At 34.3% G+C, this 20,831-nt stretch overlaps 1 protein-coding gene across 1 annotated transcript in view; it reads right to left on the bottom strand.

The window, feature by feature from the left end:
• AQR (aquarius intron-binding spliceosomal factor) overlaps positions 1-20,831 on the bottom strand; it is a 36,322-nt gene that overhangs the window by 7,481 nt on the left and 8,010 nt on the right. Inside the window, exons 10-28 of the mRNA XM_015864902.3 lie at positions 20,048-20,112; positions 18,430-18,546; positions 17,417-17,530; positions 16,578-16,681; positions 15,963-16,065; positions 14,941-15,061; positions 13,818-13,959; positions 13,016-13,194; positions 9,803-9,970; positions 9,185-9,354; positions 8,127-8,368; positions 6,600-6,743; positions 5,290-5,359; positions 4,845-4,955; positions 4,181-4,290; positions 2,926-3,061; positions 1,499-1,708; positions 1,071-1,208; positions 475-546 (exon numbers count right to left, since the gene is read on the bottom strand). Coding sequence (XP_015720388.1) covers positions 475-546; positions 1,071-1,208; positions 1,499-1,708; positions 2,926-3,061; positions 4,181-4,290; positions 4,845-4,955; positions 5,290-5,359; positions 6,600-6,743; positions 8,127-8,368; positions 9,185-9,354; positions 9,803-9,970; positions 13,016-13,194; positions 13,818-13,959; positions 14,941-15,061; positions 15,963-16,065; positions 16,578-16,681; positions 17,417-17,530; positions 18,430-18,546; positions 20,048-20,112 — 2,516 coding nt within the window. The remainder of the gene's footprint in view (positions 1-474; positions 547-1,070; positions 1,209-1,498; positions 1,709-2,925; positions 3,062-4,180; positions 4,291-4,844; positions 4,956-5,289; positions 5,360-6,599; positions 6,744-8,126; positions 8,369-9,184; positions 9,355-9,802; positions 9,971-13,015; positions 13,195-13,817; positions 13,960-14,940; positions 15,062-15,962; positions 16,066-16,577; positions 16,682-17,416; positions 17,531-18,429; positions 18,547-20,047; positions 20,113-20,831) is intronic.

The following is a 20,831-nucleotide window of genomic DNA, read 5'->3' as shown; positions in this document are numbered from 1 at the left end:
AGTGTTTTTAAGTTTGTATGTTTCTCCATCTTCCTTTTCTTGGCACTTGAAGAGTAATGAAGCCCTCTATAATCAGGGTGCAAGAAAGGAAAACTGAACTCTGTCCAACTCATCAAGGGAGAAATTACCTTAGTTACAAAGCAAGAGGATGAAAATTATTTTCAATTGCTAATAGAAACATTTAATTTCTTTTTCTCAAAATAAAAAAGATACTGATTTATAGAAGTTCAAGTATTCTGTATAGTAATTTATTCTTATCAGTAGTTTCATGCTCAGGCACCATGGAGTGGTGTAGGATAAATAACTAATGCTAAGAATTTTCACATTATTCTTCATCTGCAAAATGAAATACTAGTTCTATGTTACCTTCCACACAAGATAGTTTCCTTTTTAGTATTCTATATTATCCAGGAATATAGGCTTTCAATTTTTTTTTATTTTTTTTTTTAGCATGTTCTATTATAAAAGTCTAACCTGTAACAGGAGAGGTATAAAGGTTTCTATCTCCAGAATCTGTGCAGACTCTTCCATTAAAATGTTGTCATACTGAGAAAGAAAAAGTACAGAGATGTCCATCAGTCAGATAATACAAGTTAAGATTGTTATTCAGCCTACCAAAAGGAAGCATCGGTTGCTTATTTGGGGAATTAAAAGTTCTGTTGGTTTGGCTTTTTTTTTGTTTTGTTTTGTTTTTTATAACAACAGAAGTTACAGAGCAGGATTTTCCTTTACAGGCAGAATACCAGGAGACTGAAATCAGTCCCAGAGGGTGAAATCCCATTACATCAATGGCAAACCTACCCATACAAATCAGTCTTTAGATCTAGAAACAATCTGCAACTGAACTATATTATATTCTTTCCATATGCCATAACTCATCCTCAAAGGAAAAGCCTTCTGCAGTGGGGCAAACTTGATATTCTTACATTGAACAGAAAAGCTGCACTTCTGTGATCCCGTGCATTATAGCAGAAAAACAATGAGGGGGGGGAGAGGAGGAGTAAAACATGACAAACAAAAAATTTACGTAAAAAAGACATTATTAGTGTTACTGTTACAAATATAATTACTTTGAAGCCTAATTCAACCAGGTCATGTCGTTTCAGAGCGGCATGGGTACAAGTCATAGCAATGATTTTTGCTTCTTTCACCAACAGGTATTTGGATCTATCCAGGCCACTCCGGAGAAGTTCAAATGCTCTGAATTCCTGTGGTAGAAAAAAGAACTGAATTGAGAGAAAATGTATATATAAACTTATAAAACACACATAAAATGGATGCTTCCTAAGCTCAAAAATAAAATGGACTAGACTCTTGTCCCTGTTGCAAAATATGTCTAAATTATTTGAAGGGAGAAATGCTCAGCAGGATGCCTTGCCAACTAAAGAAGTTGCCTACAGGTACTTCTAGAATTTAGGACAAGTAAGAATTTTGGAACTTTGTGAAGTTTCTTTAGGATCTACCAGAATTATTTACCTTTAACAGATACAAGTCTTACCTCAAGCTGAGTGAAGATTTTCTTTAGATGTCTGAAACACCCTTCAGCAATCTCCATATCCTCTTCATAGGATCTGCCTCTGAAAATTGGTTGAGGAGCATTTGCAAAATACTGATGAAAGGGAAATAAACTGGATACATCTGAAACATCTGGTGATTTTCCACCTTTAACTTTCACTTTGCTGACATATTCTTCCCAACGAGACATTACCTATGGCAAACAAAAGTGTCATACATATGTGTTTTTACATAATGCAGTCACTGGATATGTGTCATCTCATATACACAGTTAAAATGGTTATTCTATTAAATAATTTTATTAAATAAAAAAAAACTTCTAACCACAAAACCTACATATCTAAACTAGCATTTAATCTTAGCACAAATCAGGATGTTTGAGGCTTTACATCCATTCCCAGCTCTTCTACCTCCCCTATATTCCTCATGAAGAACTGCTCCAGCATACATCCTTCCCACAGAGTACAGTCCTTCAGAAAAAGACTTCTTGCCAGAAGCCTGCTCCAGCATAGATTCTCCATGGGCTCCAGCTTCCCTGAGGACATATCCACTTACTGCAGCATGTGATCCTCCACAGGCTGTAAAGGAACAAACTGCTTCACCATGGTCCTCTACTCCAAGGCTAAAGAGGAACTTCTGCTTTGACACCTGGAGCCCCTCCTCCTTCCCATCCTTATTCACTGACCTTGGCATCCATGAGGCTGTTTCACTTCCATTATATCCCATCCTGATATTTTCCTAGACATCTCTACTTAACGTACTTTCATTTAAATTTAAATTAGATTCCTTCATCAAGAAATTAAAAGAGAAGATGAACTTGATCTGTGCTCCTATCTTAGCAGTCCCCAACTCCTAATGATTCATTTAATGCCTGGAATCGCGCTACTGCTAACCCAAGGTATTTCTCTCAAAATACATACGGTGTGGAGATGTGTTCTTAAGTACCACTGTACAAGTCTGCCTAAGATTCATTACTTGCTTAAGAAGACACAGTGTCTACACCGAACAGAAATGAGGTATATACAGCATACAGAAAATCACTGCTTTGTAGACCATGCATCTGATTCCAAATACAAAAGCTTTCTTTTGGAGCATTATGTAGCAGCTGTAATGTTAGCTCAAAATATAAAGCACCCCACAAATTTTCGTACTTAAATGGAAAACTCCAGATTAGAAATCTTGCCAGTAATAATGAAGAGCAAGAATCTTAGCCTTTTAATTAATGAGCCAGCAGGCAGGAGTTAAAACAATAGCAATGTAAATAAAGAGGGCTTCAGACATCTTGTATTTTGAACCACTAAAGAAAATAGGTATTTTTGAGACTTGATTCTGAAAAATTCTCTAATTTACACAGTGTGTTTCATAACACAATGAGGTCATACTGTCTCTGTAAGGTATTTCAGTCCTTACTTGGTATAAGAAAAAGTGGCCAGCTGTTTCACAAGTGTAAGAAACATCTCCTGGGACACCAAGACTCTCTTGCAATCGCCCAACTTCTCGCAGGAGTTCAAGTCTTCGAGCCAGAACATAATTCACTCTTCCATACCTATAGAAGAAATCAAGGTTTACTTGTTTTGCATACAGATTTATTTAGTTACAGCTGCTTTATGTAAGTATCAAAATGGGAGATCACAAACACTTTCCCCAAAAACACAACTTTAAGGGCTGCTCCAAAAGTAATGCTTCCTATTTTGATAGACCACAACAGTATCAGAGGATGCTGGTGCTGTGGTATGCTGTATGTTACATATGCATATGCAAGTTTTACTAGTCTGCAGATCATCATAAGTTAAATGAAACTGATAATCCAAGCTTCTGTATAAATCTGACTTCTTTTGGCAATATACAACATGCCTTGCAATAATGCTCAGCCTATCATAACAGACAGGTATCCATATAGCAGGAAGATACTGCTCTATTCAACACTGCTCATTGAAAACCTTTTATTACCTATGATATGGTGACTTCCTCTGAACACTCTTTTTCTTATGGGCATGAATTAGGTTTTGCATGACCCTTACATCTCCTGCTTGCATTTATGAATGCTTGTAACCCTACTGACATCGGCTGGACTACCATGTAAAGGCATACAAGCACTTACAAGAATAGGTTCTTAATTATTTGTACTGATGCACACTTGATAGTTTGCCTTACAAATGCATTCTTCAAAATATATTACCAACAAAATAAGTAATTTTAGTATTATTTAATATTCTGAAAAACTGGAAGCACAACGTTTTATTTCTACTTTACGTACATACAATATTCAGCAACAAGTAGAGGTGGTATATTTGCACAAAAATTTCTAACTGCCAAAACTTAACTTTATTACACTTTTCCCATAAAACAGACCAACATTATAAAATACGTATGCACCTAGAACATCATGAACTACTCTTATTCAAGCATCTGGTTTTGTGAACAAGTAACTGCCAGATTTACCTTTGGATTCTCAAGAGAACAGTTTTTCTACTGAATAAGAATAGAAACTACTTGACCCTATTCTGAAAGTAAAACTGCATTATTGGAATTTGACTATATTGAAAAACTTGCCAAGTGTAGCTCCTTGCTCAGTTACAAGGACGAAGAATGGACAACACATATCTTGGCTATAATACTTACATAAGCTATATTATGTATGTATTATTAGCACCCTCTTTCTTACCTGCTGAAATCTTTCTCTGTCTCTAATTCCTCTTCTCCATGACCCAGACGCAGGAGGTGGCGCTCATCAATGTCTAGAGCCATGATTTTTTCAAACAGCTGGTTCAAGGCCTAAAGATTGACAAGAACAGGGGAAAAGACATGGATGACTCTAGTTTTAAAACAAATCCGTCTAAACCACAGACAGCTTCAGAGTAATAATCTTTAAGGCTATAATATTAATAATAAATTTATGTATGTAGCCAGATTCCATCTCTTATGAATGGGAAGCAAACACTCAAGTGAATATACCATGCTAAATTTCATGCCTTTCCTATTCAAAATGAAGGACAGAGTAAAAGGTACCCGAGTGAACTCCTTAACTAAAGTCAATTCTGGCATGCATATGTTTGTGACCTTAAAACAGTGCATATGCTTTTTACCCCTCCAAAAACACTTCCTAATTTCAAATCTCCTCAACAGTTAAATACCACGAAAATCTCTGCTAAGTATCTTAGAGTTACCTGAAATTCAAAAATTTCATCTCACATTTTAGCATTGGCAAGACTGCTCAAGTTATCATATGATTACTCTAAGAAACAACCGAAGCCTCAAGCCTACCGATTTCAGTATCTGCTGCCATTCTCAATTTTAACCACAGGATTCATACATTACTATTACCTCACCTGATTAGAGTGTGTAACTATAAGAGTTCTCTGTTCTGGGAAATTATGATAAAGATTGGATATTATCTGGACTGCAACATCAGTTTTCCCTGTACCAGGTGGACCCACTACCTAAAAACAAAACAAAAAATAAAGAAGTGAAAAATGAAAAATGTGCTTAATTTAACACAGTACTCCACAGGACAGAAACTTAACCTGCCAGGAAGAGCAGAGCAATCTCAAAATGCCTCCTAAAAGAAAAACATTGACACAACACAAATCGGCCTCAAGACAGGCTACATATATAGGAAACAATTAAAAAACAAATAAAGAATAACAAGGTAAGGTAAAGAATAGAAAACAGACTTCATTCTTTTCATTTACTCAAAATTACATTACAGGTGTTTCACTGAATGTACCTAGAAGCCAGAATCAAACAGACAAGAGCAGTTTAAAATATTCTTACCATAGTTAGTCCAGGTTGCATTCCTGCACGTATAGCTTCAATCTGAGTGTGGGTAAATTGGATAGTATTGCTGCAACAAAGCAAGATAAAAGATCAGAAAAATGACAGATTTTGCCAACAGCTTCAGTATTAAAAAAAAAACAAAAAACCCCAAAAAAACCAAATATGCTCCAATTTAATTGGCTACGCATTTCTCCAGAATTGCATGACTCTAAACAAAACAGTAAATTATACTGGCCAAATAACTACAAAAATCATCCACCTACAGCAAAGTAAAGTTATTTGCTGAGAGTGCTGTAAAATCATTTAGCTATAATTCTCCTTTTTTAATTCTTGATTAATACAGGGACATGTTGAGATAACAAGTTAAATGACATTACTAGATTACCTGGATATAGAGAAAACCAAACTACTTTTTCTTCTTCCCTTCAGTAAGGCAACTTAACAAAGGCCAGTCAAAAATTAACTTCCAGGACTCCTCTACCACAAGCAAGAAGAGTTCTACTAAGGCCATTTCCACTCTGCATGCTTTAAGTGCATACCTAAGGCACTTAACTGAAGTAAACCCAAGTTTAAATGCTTAAGCAATACCAAGAGTTCTGTAAGTAAATACATAGATCTATTTTTATTTGATCACAGCAAGTTATTGCTGATACTATCATTTTGCAATGAAATTCCTTGATAAAGAACATTACAAAAGTCTTGGCAGGATTAGCAACCTGTTATTGCAATTATTAAAACAGTCCAAATGTGATCAGCGCTATATTGCATTGTTCAGCAAACCCAGCAAACTTATAAAATACTGTACAGCAGCAGAACTACTGTATTTCCCAAATGCTTTTAACATAAATTACTGAAAACAAATGGAAACTTTCAGACTTCATTCAGGCAGGAAACTCTTCAGATTTTAGTGTTATGACAAAATTAATTATTTTGGTATTTTGTACACCTCTAGAAGAAAAATATTCAGTCAGTACTGCTCTTTCCTATGCTCTCAACTGTTATAAAAGTTATTAGAAAAGTGGAGAAAACAAGGGCAGTTACGTGAATTGTTACATTTTTAATACTAACATTCAAAGTCTTTATAATACTCAAAGCAAATATTTCTCATGATACTTTTCAATGGATTTTTCTTTTTAATAGAGAAACTGTAGTAGAATATTTGGTAACACTACCAAGGAAAATACTCCTATATTGAAGATTTTTGGTAATGAAATCACCATTACATTAAAAAATAAGTAAATAAGTGTGTGTTTAGTTAAGAAAATGAACTGTTAGCACTTATAACCAAATTCACATACATCTATTACCGTTTTGGTTGATTATATGGATATGGTCCCCTGTTTGGAATGATGTGAGGCTCCACAATCAGTGTTTTAGCTTCTTCAGGTTTTTCCTCATTCCCATCCTCTTTTCTTTTCTTTCCTTTACCTCCTATTATTGGGAATGTTATCCTGAAACATACAATTCAAATCTAAGCTTCAACACATGCACCAGACAGTCTTACAACCTCATACAGGACTTTTATGTCACTGTTCAGATAAACTATCATAATACAGATTCAAACAAAGTATAGATGAAAACGAGAAAGGAATAAAAAATAAATTGTATCAGCAGACTAAGGAAGTATATTTGACAAGAAGTACATCAAAAGTATACTTTACATAGCATGAAAAGACAAAAGCAGTTCTTTAAGATAAGTGGAAGAACACTGATGGCGAAGGGACAGGAGTCAAGATACAATAAAATGCCACTGCCACTGACTGGCCAGCTGTAATAAACTGATTCTGTTCTAGAAATGATGGACACCTTCTTTACAAAACATGTCAATGATCTAAACTGTTTCAACATCTCATCCTCTCACTTCATCTTTATTTTTTATAGTTCCCTATGGTAAAGGTTATCAAGCATCTACACTTCAATTCAGAAACAAATTACGGTGGAGGAATTCCAATGGCAATTCAATCATCATGATACAACAGCTGAGACATTTACGGCATCAGTAATGTTTTAGTCTCTATATAAGACATACACAGCAGTACCTCCTCATATAATAAAAAAAAAAAAAGGTGAAAGTTAATAATAGTTCACAACAGGAAATTGCATGTGGTCTATATAAGCGAGTCCTTCAAACTACTGTCATATAAATGACACTGTTATTGCATTCTCCACATATACTGTACATGCAATATTTGAAAAAAGAAGATAAAACTGCTGGGAACACTGGGAAATTCAGTTGTACAAGTATAAAGAAGCCAATGATGAGGAACATGACTTCTGAAACTAAAAATTAATCACTAATGTTCTAGGCTGGATAATGGCACCACTGAAAAAAATATGTAAATCTCATTCAGTGTCACAAAGGTAGGCATCTTCTTTCAGAAAAAATACCTAAAATAAAGCAAGCATAATGGCATATCAAACCTGATTATTTGTTTTTACTGAACAGTATTTCCAAAAGCTCTAACTTTGGATGGTGATACATGATGAAACTGTGGTACTTACTTTGTTTTAATGTGACCTAAAATCTATTTAACTTAAAAATCATTAGGCTGAACTTGAAGAGACCAGATACCAATGGAGAAATGAATACTCCATGCCTTTATTCTATTTTACACTGTTCCTTTCCCCATAAATTCAACAGGGTGATTTACAAGCAATGCTGTACTATATTTATATACTGTTTATATACATAGTTATATAACAGTGTATATGTATATAAGTCTTGATATTGACATATGAATCTATCTTCCTAAAAGAAAGAGCACCTCTCTTCAACTCCATCTGACAGTGCACTGCAGCAAGAATAGCATGAGTACTTGAAATTCTGAGATCACCTGAAAGGAGGTACTTGTAGCTCTGGATTGTCAACAGTCACTTTAATATTGTAACCTGGAAAGCTCGCTTTTAAGTGATCAATGGACAGGAAGGTGTCATTAAAATCTAGAGTTGCAATCTGATTCGGCATTTTTGAATAGTGTGCACTACTTGGGTCTCCATATCCAAGAATAATGTCATGTAGCCAGTCAGGAACCACACAATCTGTATTCATCAAATTTCTAATAGTCTCCAGAACAGCCTGAAAATTGGAAAAAACAAGAAAAAAGAAGATTGAAGAGTGACTTTTTAACTAAGTAAATATTACACACTAAAGACTAAACAAGTTATTCTAAGATACTAGTATCTATCAGTCATCAACTTACAGGTATTTGGTTAGTTACAGTCTATATCCAGACACTGCATCTACCACACGCACACACACAAAAACAACAAATGAAACATAAAATACAAACACTGTGGTCAAACTATATAAATCCAAACTGTCCTCTTAGTAGAGAGCTAGCAAAGAGTACCATAATTACCAATAAAGTTTTCACTCTAGAACACTCAGATAAGGAGAATAACAATAAAAGCACAGTCAAAACATATTTAAAGAAAATTAAGTGTCTGACATGAGCCTGTGGTCCTGATTTTACAGGAAGTTACCAGTTCATGTCAATAGCTACAAATATTTCTGCTCTGTATTCTTCTCCAGAACTCTCAAACCCTCCAGTTTGTATTAGAAATACATCAGAAGTTCTGCATGTCTACAGGAAAGGAACATCAGCAGGGCTTATATTCCACGTATTCCCCTGCCTCTAAAGGCCAAATATAACTATACTGTATGCCACCTAGTGAAAGACTATTATAAACTAATACTTCATTTTTTTAATTACTACTCGATTTGAGTTAGGTTCTGCATTTCAGTTATTCTAACGTTTAGCTGTAAGAAGGAAATCATCACTTGCTGAAGTTCAAAGAGCCCACCCACATGCAACTAAAATGAATAAATTTCAGTAATCCTTAGGATAACAGTCCACCTGCACAGCTTAAGTATTGATAAGCGGTACCTAACCTTGAAATTGTTTTCTTTTGGTTTTCTTCTCATTATTATATTAAAAGTCTCGTACACATCTTCTGCTCCATTTTGAATTGTATTGGTCATGTCTTGTTGATACTGGTTTGGGTCCAGAAACACTCTGTACGTTCTGCAGTCGCCTTTAAGTCTAGGTTTGGGTTCAGGTCCTGCCCATAATGAAACAGTAAAATTAGAACTTAATATAGCACAAAAGCAGATTAGTACTCAAATAAGTGATCCATTGTCTTTCTTGAAACAGATTTTAGAAATATTCATATAATGAAATTACTTCATGGATGGTATTGTTTCATGTTTTTCATAACATTTCTAGGAGGTTTTAAAATAAAATATATTTTAATCCTAAAACTAAAGCGTGCTAAATGCCATTTCATTATATCAGCTTGTATAAGAGGTAAACAAATAACCTCTCAAGGAGTGCTCATCAATTTAATTTGTCTGTTTTTCAATTTAATAATAACTCATTAAGTACCACTCAAAAGAGAAGGAAGTGAATGATTAAGCTCTTAACAAAAGCCAACCAATAAAAAAAACCAAACAAACCAACCACCAAAAAACCAGAAAACGATATTTCAAATAAGTTTTGGTGTATCGTACCCTCTTCAATAACACGTCCTTTCTCATCCAACATGCCCTGGATTTCACAGCCTCTAACATAAACCAAGCCAGTCTGTTCAACAAAAGGTCGTCTTCGGTCAAATTTCGTGCCATAAGGTTGCGTGGGCCGTACCGTAACCAAAAAACAAACATCATGTTTCCGTAGACCTGATTCCGAAAAGGAACATTCAGTTAATTGATTGTCATTTGCCTCTCCCATTCTTTAAAAATATACACAATATCTGACTTTTTAGTTTACAAAACATACTTAGATCATAACATACTCAATTTCAAAATACGCCTTTAACTCTGAAGATACAAAACCATTGGAAATGGTTGTCTTTTCCACTACTCTTACACACTAAAATCTGCTACAATCTCATGTATGAAGAATCAATTTTTTTTTTTTTCATGACAACAAGCTTTTGAATACACAGACTATTGCACTTCCAATAATACTTAAGTTACACGATCTAGCTATATTTAATTGTATTTGAAAGGCAAATTAATCTCCTATTCTTGTTGCTTTCTTCTGGACTACTTCCCAATTATTTTCCAAAAATTTATGTGTAGTGCCCTGAACTAGTCACAAAATTCCAAACAAAGTCAGTCATTTAGTAGGGTGGAAGGCCACTTAATCATGTTATTTGTTTTCCATGTTATATTCCAGTTTATTAATCCCAGTATGACCTTGTAGACTGTTTTTCCCTCAGTAGTAGCATATTGAACTCAAACTTTTTTCCTCACACACAGCTACTACTTAATAAGTCATTTTCAAAACATGTATTGACAGTGAATTTTCTTGCTTAAGATTAGTATCCTCTACTCATCTCTCTTAAATTACGATCTACATTTAAATGGTCAATGTTCCAATTCATTGTCATTTTTAACATCAGTCCTTTCTTCAGTGTACCTACCCAATTCACACATTTCTGAGAGGCTTCCAAAATTTAATAAACATACACAGTACTCCCCTATATAATTAGCAGAAACTTCAGAGTTTAGAAAAAAATCCTTCCAGATCTTAATAGATCTTCTCCTTCTGAGCCAGGTATTTCTCTCATTGTTCAGTGAATACTGTTATCCCTCTTAAGTTTAATAGAATGATATAATTGCTCAGGTTGGAGAAGAGCTTCAAGATCATCAAGTCAACCTAACTATACTACCCTAACTCTAACAACTCACCACTAAATCGTGTCCCCGAGCACCACACACAGTTTTTAAACACATTCAGGGATGGCAACTCAACCACCACCCCGGGGAGCCTATTCTAGTGTTGTTACCCTCTCTATACAAGTTTTTCCTGATATCCAAAACCTAAATCTCCTCTGGCGCAACTTGAGGCCATTTCCCATTGTCCTGTCACCAAGGAGAAGAGAGCAGCCTTGCTCTCGCTGCAATCACCTTTCAGGTATTTGAAGAGGGTACATGAAGGAATTTGAACAAAGTTATCAAGACCTTGTTATGCCAGACAAACATTTACCAGCTCTTCACCTCACTCCTGATTCAGCAATAGTTTTAAAAATTTATTTAACTTAAAGCATTACTGTTTTTGAACTTCCAGAGGCTACACTAACATTAAAAACTGCTATACCTATCTACTTACACTGGTAAAAAAGAGCCACAGAAAAGATATTAGCTACTGGAATATTTCTAACAATATTTAGAACAAAATATGTTACTGAATAGCAGACTTTTACTATCATCAATTAAATATTTATTTTTACTATATTTATCTTTCTTTTTCATGTATAACTGGAAAACATTGGAAAAATGAAACTACACTAGAGGCAATCACTAGCTCTTTGGAATATGCAGACAAAATTTCTTGGTGCTGATCTTATTAACTAGATTAATAATGGAATAGAAAAATGTATCTGAGTCATTTAACCATACAACCTAATCTTAAAAGTGCTTAAAGATATATAAAATTATTCTGAAGCAAAAGCAGGCTAAGAAATTACATTACAATTTTAGTGACAACCATGGACCAAACAGAGCAAGAGATCAACAGTAAAGGAGTGCTAGCTATTTAATATAAACCTTATCAAAGCATATGAGAAGACTATTTTCAAGATAATTACATAACAGTAACTATAGTTTCTATCATTCTTACAACAGAAAATACAAAGACATCAAGTAAAAAAAATGGTAGGTTACTATCAGAGAAACCTGTTTACATTGAAGGCTATTTTAAAACACTGCAAGTTTTGGGGACTTTCCCAAGGTTCAATACAAATTCTTTAAATGCTCTGCAGGCACGCGTAACAAGTTGGATGCTCAATTAAGTTAAGGCTGAAGATCACTTCAGTGTCATTAAAACTGATTACTTCAATCAAAACTTCTAGAAATTTTTAAAACCTGCCATTTACTGCCCTCAAGATAGTGAAGTCTGCTTCCATCCTCCACGTGACAATAATAATCCTAACGTTACTAGTAAGGAAATATTCCATATCTGTTTGTTTATTACATGCTCCAGCCTCAGCATTTGTGCTATGTGACCTGTAATCACATGGTGCAGCTTCAGCACATTTCACTAACATTTTTCTATTAAAAAAAAAAATAATAATAAAAAAAAATGAAGTGACATTTACTGATAATCCAAATACAAGTACATGCTACTATGCCACTTGCCAACACAGTCAAGTAAAGTTCAGCTCCTCAAGCAAAAAAGTGTCACTTGCAGATACTTTGAAAAAACATTATTTAGTATACTCAGCACTCCTTAAATACATTCAAATATACTGAATACTGCTAACATACACACTTGATTTAATTCAAGATCTGTACCCTTCATTTTTCACAGAATGGCTGAGGTTGGAAGGGGCCTCTGTAAGTTACCCGGTCCAACTACCCTGCTCAAGCAAGGCCACCCAGAGCAGGTTGCCCAGGACCATGTCCAAGTGGCTTTTGAAGATCTCCATAGAGGAGACTTCACAAACAAGCTAGGCAAACAAAGACAGTGCTCTGCAATCTGTACAGTAAATAAGTGCTTACTGTGTTTTTATTAGAGAGATATCACATTCCCTGCCACTTTCAAAATCTAAAAAACAAAAGGCTAAATTTCTTAGAATCAAAACCACACTTTTGAAGCATACTAAGATAGGTAAGTCTACCTCAGTCACAAAACCTTTCTTATTAATAAAATCAGTGCAAAGGACATTTTGATGAGCAGTTATTTGACCACCTTAGTTTACAGAATAGGACAAGTACCTTCCCATTCATCTTTGATGCTATCTCTAACATTCAAATTAATTGTGACATCTGCTCGTACTCGCATGGGCCAGTTTTCACCAATATTGGGCTTTGCAACCTCTACCACTGTGAAAGACACGATGGGCTGTGCCATCCTAGCCCATCCACCAAAGACCACTCCTCCATATTCTGACAGCCTAAAAAAAAAAAAAACACGAACAAACAAAATACAAGAAATCAGTTTTGTTAGTTGCTATCCAATAACAGATTTGGCTTTTAAAGTGTGAAACAATTCACCCCAAAGTCAACTCAAAGAAAAGGGTCTTCATTTTACATGCTGCTGAATTGGACTCATGTAACCCTGTATTTATTTTTTTTTTTTAAACTGTATAACATGAACTGATTTTTATTTTTTTTTTAATATATTTCAAGACATCACATGCCAGTGCTATTAATAAAACTGAAGACAGAGAGAGAAAAAAGGTAGGATAAGAAAAAGCAAATACTGGGTATAAGTGATACCACACCAAATGATCCCCTTAAGATCTAAACAGAATCAAAATATGTACCACATTGTTAATATCCAACTTCTAGCATTAAGTCCTTTAAGTTAAGACTACAGGTATACATACAAACTTATTCTTGCGACATCATCTGACAGAATGGGGAACAGGTTAGTACAAAGCACAGCATTTTATAATAATTTAAAATGCATTACTGGGCATTTACTACATAGACAACATCAGTTATTCATTCTCAAATGCACTTTGTTTACAGTTGAAGCTGAGTTGACTGGTTCAGGTCATTTAATAAATATTACCATGGTTTCATCCTACTGACGCTATCTTCAATGTCCTGTCTGATCTCATAAGTTGACTCTAAGCGAAACAGATTGAAGTTCCTTAGCAAGTAATCGTGCAGAGTCAGAAACTGTAGATTCAGTTTGGGAAGTGCAAGACAGCCTAAGGAAGGATAGGATCAGAAGAGAAAAGTTATTTAATGAATAAAAAAAAAAGAAAATGAATATTTTAGTTCTACATAACTACAAATACATAAACACATTATTCTATAACTGCTGGAGTTCTTACTATAGGAGATTCCAAGAATTTCTCTTTTTGTAGATATACTGTACTAACAAATACATATTTTCATCCTTTCCTCCCCTAAATTTTCAATTTCTCTCTAGATGAACCTGCACAAAATTAAAATAATTTTCATCCTTTTGACAGAAGAATTTAGCTGTATTAAAGAACACAAAAGAAATATGATGCTGGAAAATACACTGAGCTTAAAAGCGGAAAACACAAACTAAAACTGAGAGAAGAAAAACAAGAAAATATTTGTAATCATCTCACAGTAACAGAAGTGCTTCTCAAAAGTGCTACCAACGTACAGATAGCAAATGTGAACAATCTCTGTTTCTTGCCAAAATTACGTTTCACATTACATTTTACATTAATAAAAACTCTTTAAAGGATTATTAATAATTTACAGAACACCACAGAAACAGGTGCAACAAAATGATATAGTCATTAGTGTATGTTTATATACTTTTTCAAAAATTTTATATATATATTTATATATATATATATATATCACAGACATATATAATATAGATATATAATACATACATATATGTGTGTGTGTGTATATATACATATAGATATATAAAATATACGTATAAGAAGATCAGATACATTCAGGCACAGCATGTATATCCAGGAGACTCCTGTATTGGTATATCAACTGCTGGGAATGGCTTATCTGTTACAGACTATAAGTAAAGAAGCAGCTTTACGTAAACACATACTTTTAGATTTTTAAGTACTCTATTTGCTAAAAGATGCCATATGATTGCATGAACTCTGACGACAGGATAAGCATAGGTTGCCTTTTTGGGCACTTACTGTTCCTTTCAGCCTTTACTAAACTGCTAATCATACCTTCTCCAGAATAATATTCAGTTGGAACAATATTTTCATCCCAAATAATCTTCTCTGTGGGATACAGAGGCATCTGATTGAGTTGCTGAATTTGAGATATTCGTCGCTCATGACGGGAAACCTAAAGGATGCATTTGAAATTTCTGTAAATCAAAACAGGAAAATAAAGCTATCTTTAAAACATTTGCATTAATCCAGAAGAATGCTGGTGGTCACTCTGTTTTAATAACCTCTTTTCCTCCAATCAAACACAACTAAGTCTGTATAATAATACTGAAAGATGAGTAAGCATATATTCCAGCTGTCAGTCATTCAAAGAATCATCTCGTTTCTCAACTGATGAGAAATGTTCGCTTCTTTGTTTTTGTTTGATTTGTTTTGTTTTGCATTGCTTGTATTTCAGAAACTAATTGTAACTAGTCATCCAGTAATAGCTAATATTAATTACCCCTTTGGGTGAAAAAATCCCATCCAATACTACTAGAGAGTAAACTGGACAAATATCTGTCTATAGTATCAATAAGCATCATATTACTACCACCTAAATCTAACAAAACCACGCTAACAATTTTTGAAGAAGTAATCACAAAAAAAATTTATGAAAGATATAAAAAGATTAGATGACTACAGTAAATTTTATACATTGAATATTTTAAAAAGAGACCATATTGTGTAATAACTGGAACAAGAAATAGGTTCAAGAAACCAAATAGATACTGAACAGGTTTATCTAACTTTAAGAAAAACAATAACAACAACAAAAAAAAAAGATTAAAACAACAATTTCCCCAGAGAACTCAAAACAGTTGCTGAGGCTCTGCTTATTAACTTGCCATATATACACATACTAGTTTCTTAGGAAACATTTTCAACATTTCAAGAACTTCAAATACTTAATTTGTTTCTTTCTGAGCTCCATCTTATCATTATAATGCTGCTGTGGTTCCCAGGTGGTTTACCAAGGTCCTAAACTACTACTTTAGGACAACGTAGTTACTAAATTACACGAATGATGGTTTTACCAGCAGCTCTAGAAGAAATTCCTTCTCATAGCTGGTATCACTCCCTTCTGGAAGGGAAGGCAGCAAGCAGAGGTACGATGCCACCTGGTGGAGCATGTTTGAGCTGCAACAGTACAAAATAAAAAATAAATAAATACCATTTTTAATTAATAATTACATTGAAGTCTGTGAGAGAGAGTATGGTTAGCTTTTTTTTTCTTTTTTATTATAGAAGTACAACTGTGAAGTTTCATTAAAGTAATAGAATTGAAAATCACTCTAGTAGTAATTAACTTATAGTAATCAACCTCTAATTTTTAAAAGCAGTTAGCTATTTTCCAGAAGTTCACTGCTTTTCATGCTCATTAAAAAAATATTTTTTTTATTTTACTAATGCTGGTACTCCAGTAATTCACTACTAGTTTGTACCATTCTACAACTCCATACTAATGGACCCAAACTCTCAATTTCTCAGTATTTTCAATAGATAGAAAGGCACACACAAAAAAAAGAATACAAATTAACTAATTTCGCTGACATGAGAAATCAAGAAAAACTGATAGATTTCTGTTAAATTAAAACACACCAAGAACAAAGAATATCAATTTTATGTTAAACATAAATCTGATTACTTACCTGAGTGGTCCGAACAACTTTACCAGAGCATCACGAGTATCTACTGCAGCTACATTCGAGAGTGCAAAGTCATATAACTCCGGGAAGTGTGCAAATGCAGCTCTCTATAAAAAGACCCACCCCAAAGAAATGGAATATAAGCACATTCATGAAACAATTTAATCACAATCTAAGCGCTTAAACAAACTAGTCTTTTTTTTCTAGTACCCAGAATAGAAATAAAAAACAGGCACAATCTTAGCACCACCTATTTAGAATTCCTGTGTTTCTGATGTACTGTCTTACTGATACATCTCCTGTTAGTACTAGTTCTACAAAACAAAATAAGGGACAAACACGTAGCCTTTTAGTCAGCTAAGAAAAACACAGAAAAGGCTTATTTTCACCATACTTCCTTGGATTTTGTTGTTAAATCTGATGTGAAAAATCCTGACATGTACTACCACCTTTATATACAACAGATAATGAGAATCTTCATTATCTGTCTCTTACGTAAAGAGAACTACTACTATCACGCACATACCGGTCTTGATGAAATGGTGCCACCTACTGCATTACAGAATCAAGTTTGAACTCCACTGAATGTTCCCTTTTAGATAAATTTTATATGAGCAGTTCACCTTAACCTCAAAAGTGGTGTTGTTTTACCAGAGTGCATTATTTTGTTGCAGTCACAGCCATAAATCAAAACCTTCCCAATGGCATAAAGGGCCAAGTTCAAACTATTCCTGATAATGAAAATGAATGATAAGAAGTATGCTTTGGGGAAATACTCTAATTTCTATACACAACAGTTACAACAGCAAAACTACATCCCTTCCATTCTGCAAACACTATACCTGTAAAGAAGTAATTCTGTCATAGTGAATCGTTGTCATCTCATTCTCTGTCAAAGCATTTCCAGTTTGATCATTGATTTCAAAGCCAGTGTAGAATTTAAGCATATCTAAAAGCTGAAACATCATGCATATGATTAAGCGGATTAACAATACCTCTACTGCAAGCATAAACACTATTTAACACAACAAATCCATGCACAAACAGTAGTTTGTCAAAGTACTTAAAGAAATGGATCAGGGAGTGATATCCAATCGTGTTCAAATACAGCCACAGAAATTACAGCACAGACTACAACCAACATCACTTCTTTTACACAACAGTACTAGAAATGAAGCCTATTGCATTGACCTAGCCAGAGTTTCAGAGACATATCAAATCCAATTTATGGTTTGCTGCTATCAGAAGGGAATAGTCTTGCTCACTCCATCCTTCTCTGACACGCACCCTATATTTCTTCGTCCTTTTCAGTGACAGTATGCAACTTAAAATAAGGAAATCAAACCAACAAGCTTCTGGCTTTCTGTTCCATCAACAAAGACACTAGGAGAGACTGAAGAAATGCCACAGATGGGAGACAGTAAGCAGCAAAAAAATGCAGATGAAAAGATCTGATCCTGCTGTAAACAACTGGCTGACTTGCAGAATCACCCTTCATGACTCTCTATGGCTAAGTAAATTGAAGATTAGTGATAAACAGCACCACTGTAGAATTGTCCTAGGTAAAAATGAAGGAGAGAATGCAGTGGTAACAACTTCTGTTACACCTGGGATAAAGCAATCCATAAATTGCACCACTTTCTATGTTCTACTTTTCAAAAATGCACAAAAAAAGTCAGAAAGACAGAAGCAGACACATACAGACAAGAAAGGACTAATGTCTGAAAGACTTCAGTAAACATGCAGTTTGCATCCATCAGAAATATTCATAAAGATCCATCTTAACAATCAAATGTAAAATAAAACAGCTGCAATATTTAGAGTCAACACAAAATAAAAAAACTTATTATTTCACCTGGCAGAAGAGATGACCCTCCTTCTCTCTTTTGGCAAGACTAGACAGGTAGCAGTGCACAACAAGATGGGAGTCATCCAACACTGTATTAAACCAGCGTCTTGTGGGAAGCAAAGCCTGTGGTAAATATTCTCACATTAATACAAACAATTCTTCAAAATTAAGTAAATCTTGGTTTTTTAATTTCTCTCTATTACAAGAAGGCAAATGAAGATATATTGCTGCAGTTATTTACTTACCTAATACCCTAACAGAGATCCTCATACTAAGGCAGCTTTTATGACTGCTAAGACAATGGTTTTATGCAGGAACATCTATTAGTCTGGCAGTGAGGCATGAACTCATCATGAGTGAAATTATACCCTATTAGCAATAAAAGTAAATTAAATAAAGCAACTCTTCCACCAGAGGTGTCTACATAAGGAATGTTTGGACATTGTGTTGAGGGACATGGTTTAGTGAGAACTATCGGTAATGGGAGGATGGTTGGACTGGGTGATCCTATGATTTTATGATAATCCTTTGTGTGCTACACATGATAACATCAAATTGCTGCAATAGTATTTTAAATGTGTATGTTTTACACTCATTTCAGTCATCTTGGTTTGTTTTTACTTTAAGCTCAAGCTTCTCATGACTGAGAATTGCCTTTTTTCCAACCACAGTATTGTATCTCCTGTTATTCATAAAGTACGCACAGTAGTTCTAATATTTTTTCAGCTTTATTAATAATTTCAAGATTACAAAAGCTGAGAGAATTGTTCAAGCTGCTTTACAAATGAATATAAGCTGTTTAAAAATGAGTTGTTCTCAATGGAATGTACTGATGAAGAGACATCAACATGACATTTAGAACTAAGAAAGATAATATTTTACAGTAGAAAATGTTGTCATGTACTATCACCACCAAAAAACAAAACAAAACAAAAAAAAAAACACCTCATCCAACAAAAGAACTTTCTTAGAAATCGTTGCTTCTGACAATTTTATTTTAGAGTGCAAACTTTAATAGTAACAGGTACCTCAGTATAGCTAGAAAAGATTCTTTCAAAACAATACATACTACAGAGGCAAAGAGACTTGAATTTACAGCTAATTTCTCATATGCTTGTTTTTGTCATTTAAACAGGCTTCATAGACTTTCTGAATTCCAACACTTCCGTGATACCTAATGACAACACTAGATGTACTTGCCTTGAAGAGGTTTGGCCAGAAACAAGATTTAAGCTTAACATCAAGTATATCGATCCCTCGTGAAAATACATTATGTCCATAGGACAACAACCTCTAATTTAAAGGTTTTTTCTTCTATTGCAGCTGTAAGCACAGGGTACTTCAAGAACTTAGTAGAGGACAGTTAACCTACATGAGTTCAAGATCAAGTCATTTAAAATCCCCTGTGCTTAACATTTCAGCAAATTATCCTATTCCAGAATGTCTTCTCAAATGGAAATTACTGCTACAACATCCTATTTACAGCTGGAAAACCACTATTAAGTAACCTTATACACAGCTGTGACATAACTACCTTTTAACTGGAATAAGTCTAAAATGACAGCTTTATGATAGAAAAATCTTGAAAGCACACTTAGAATTAGGCTGAAACAAATCCACTTACCTCAAGATCTATCATGAGTTCAATGAATCTCTCACAATAATGAACTTTGTCCATAGAAATAGGACCTAGAAACGAATAAAATATTTATAATTGATCCACACTATATTTTTAAAATTACTAAAATGTTGCTAATACACCAGTATTAGATTCTAACCAGCACATTCTTCTCTCTTTCCTCAAACAATTATTTTCTTCACTGTGAACCAGAAATCAGTTGGATATAAGAAATAAAAGAAACTAGACTTCTAGAAGTGAATTTATCCACTAAAGACACAAACAATGTGCCACACAAAAATGTTCACTTTCAAAGACACCAGGCCTGTTATATTTCTTAAAAACTTTTCAAGTCCAAAAAAATAAAAATAAAAATTAAAAAAGATTATCTTTTAAAACTGCAGTTAAATAAGCAAAAAACTGTCACAAAATTCAAAGTACTGAGTGCTGCATTAGATCAACCTATTTATTTTGCCTCCTAAATGGTCAAATAATCTAACAGTGCGCATAGCCTGTTAAAGTGCAGTGTATTCCAACCATGTTAGGCACACAAAGATATCTTTCCACATCTCGCCCCATTCCCACAAATGTCTTTTCAGCTAAAATACTTCTGGTACGTACATGGAAAGTGTGATCAACTGGCTCAAAGTCCTTACTGACTGTCCAACTGTCTGTTATATTTTCTTGGAAATACTCAGGTCTAACTGGACAAGATCCTGAGCAATCTCCCATAAATAACTAACCATGCTTTAATTGGTGGACATTGTTGAACATGTCAAACACTGAAGGA

The sequence above is a fragment of the Coturnix japonica genome, chromosome 5 (genome assembly GCF_054131305.1).
Source record: "Coturnix japonica strain WE chromosome 5, WE-NBRP24, whole genome shotgun sequence".
NCBI lineage: Eukaryota > Metazoa > Chordata > Aves > Galliformes > Phasianidae > Coturnix > Coturnix japonica.
The sequence above is the reverse complement of the archived record's forward strand: the minus strand, read 5'-3'. Positions and strand labels throughout refer to the sequence as shown.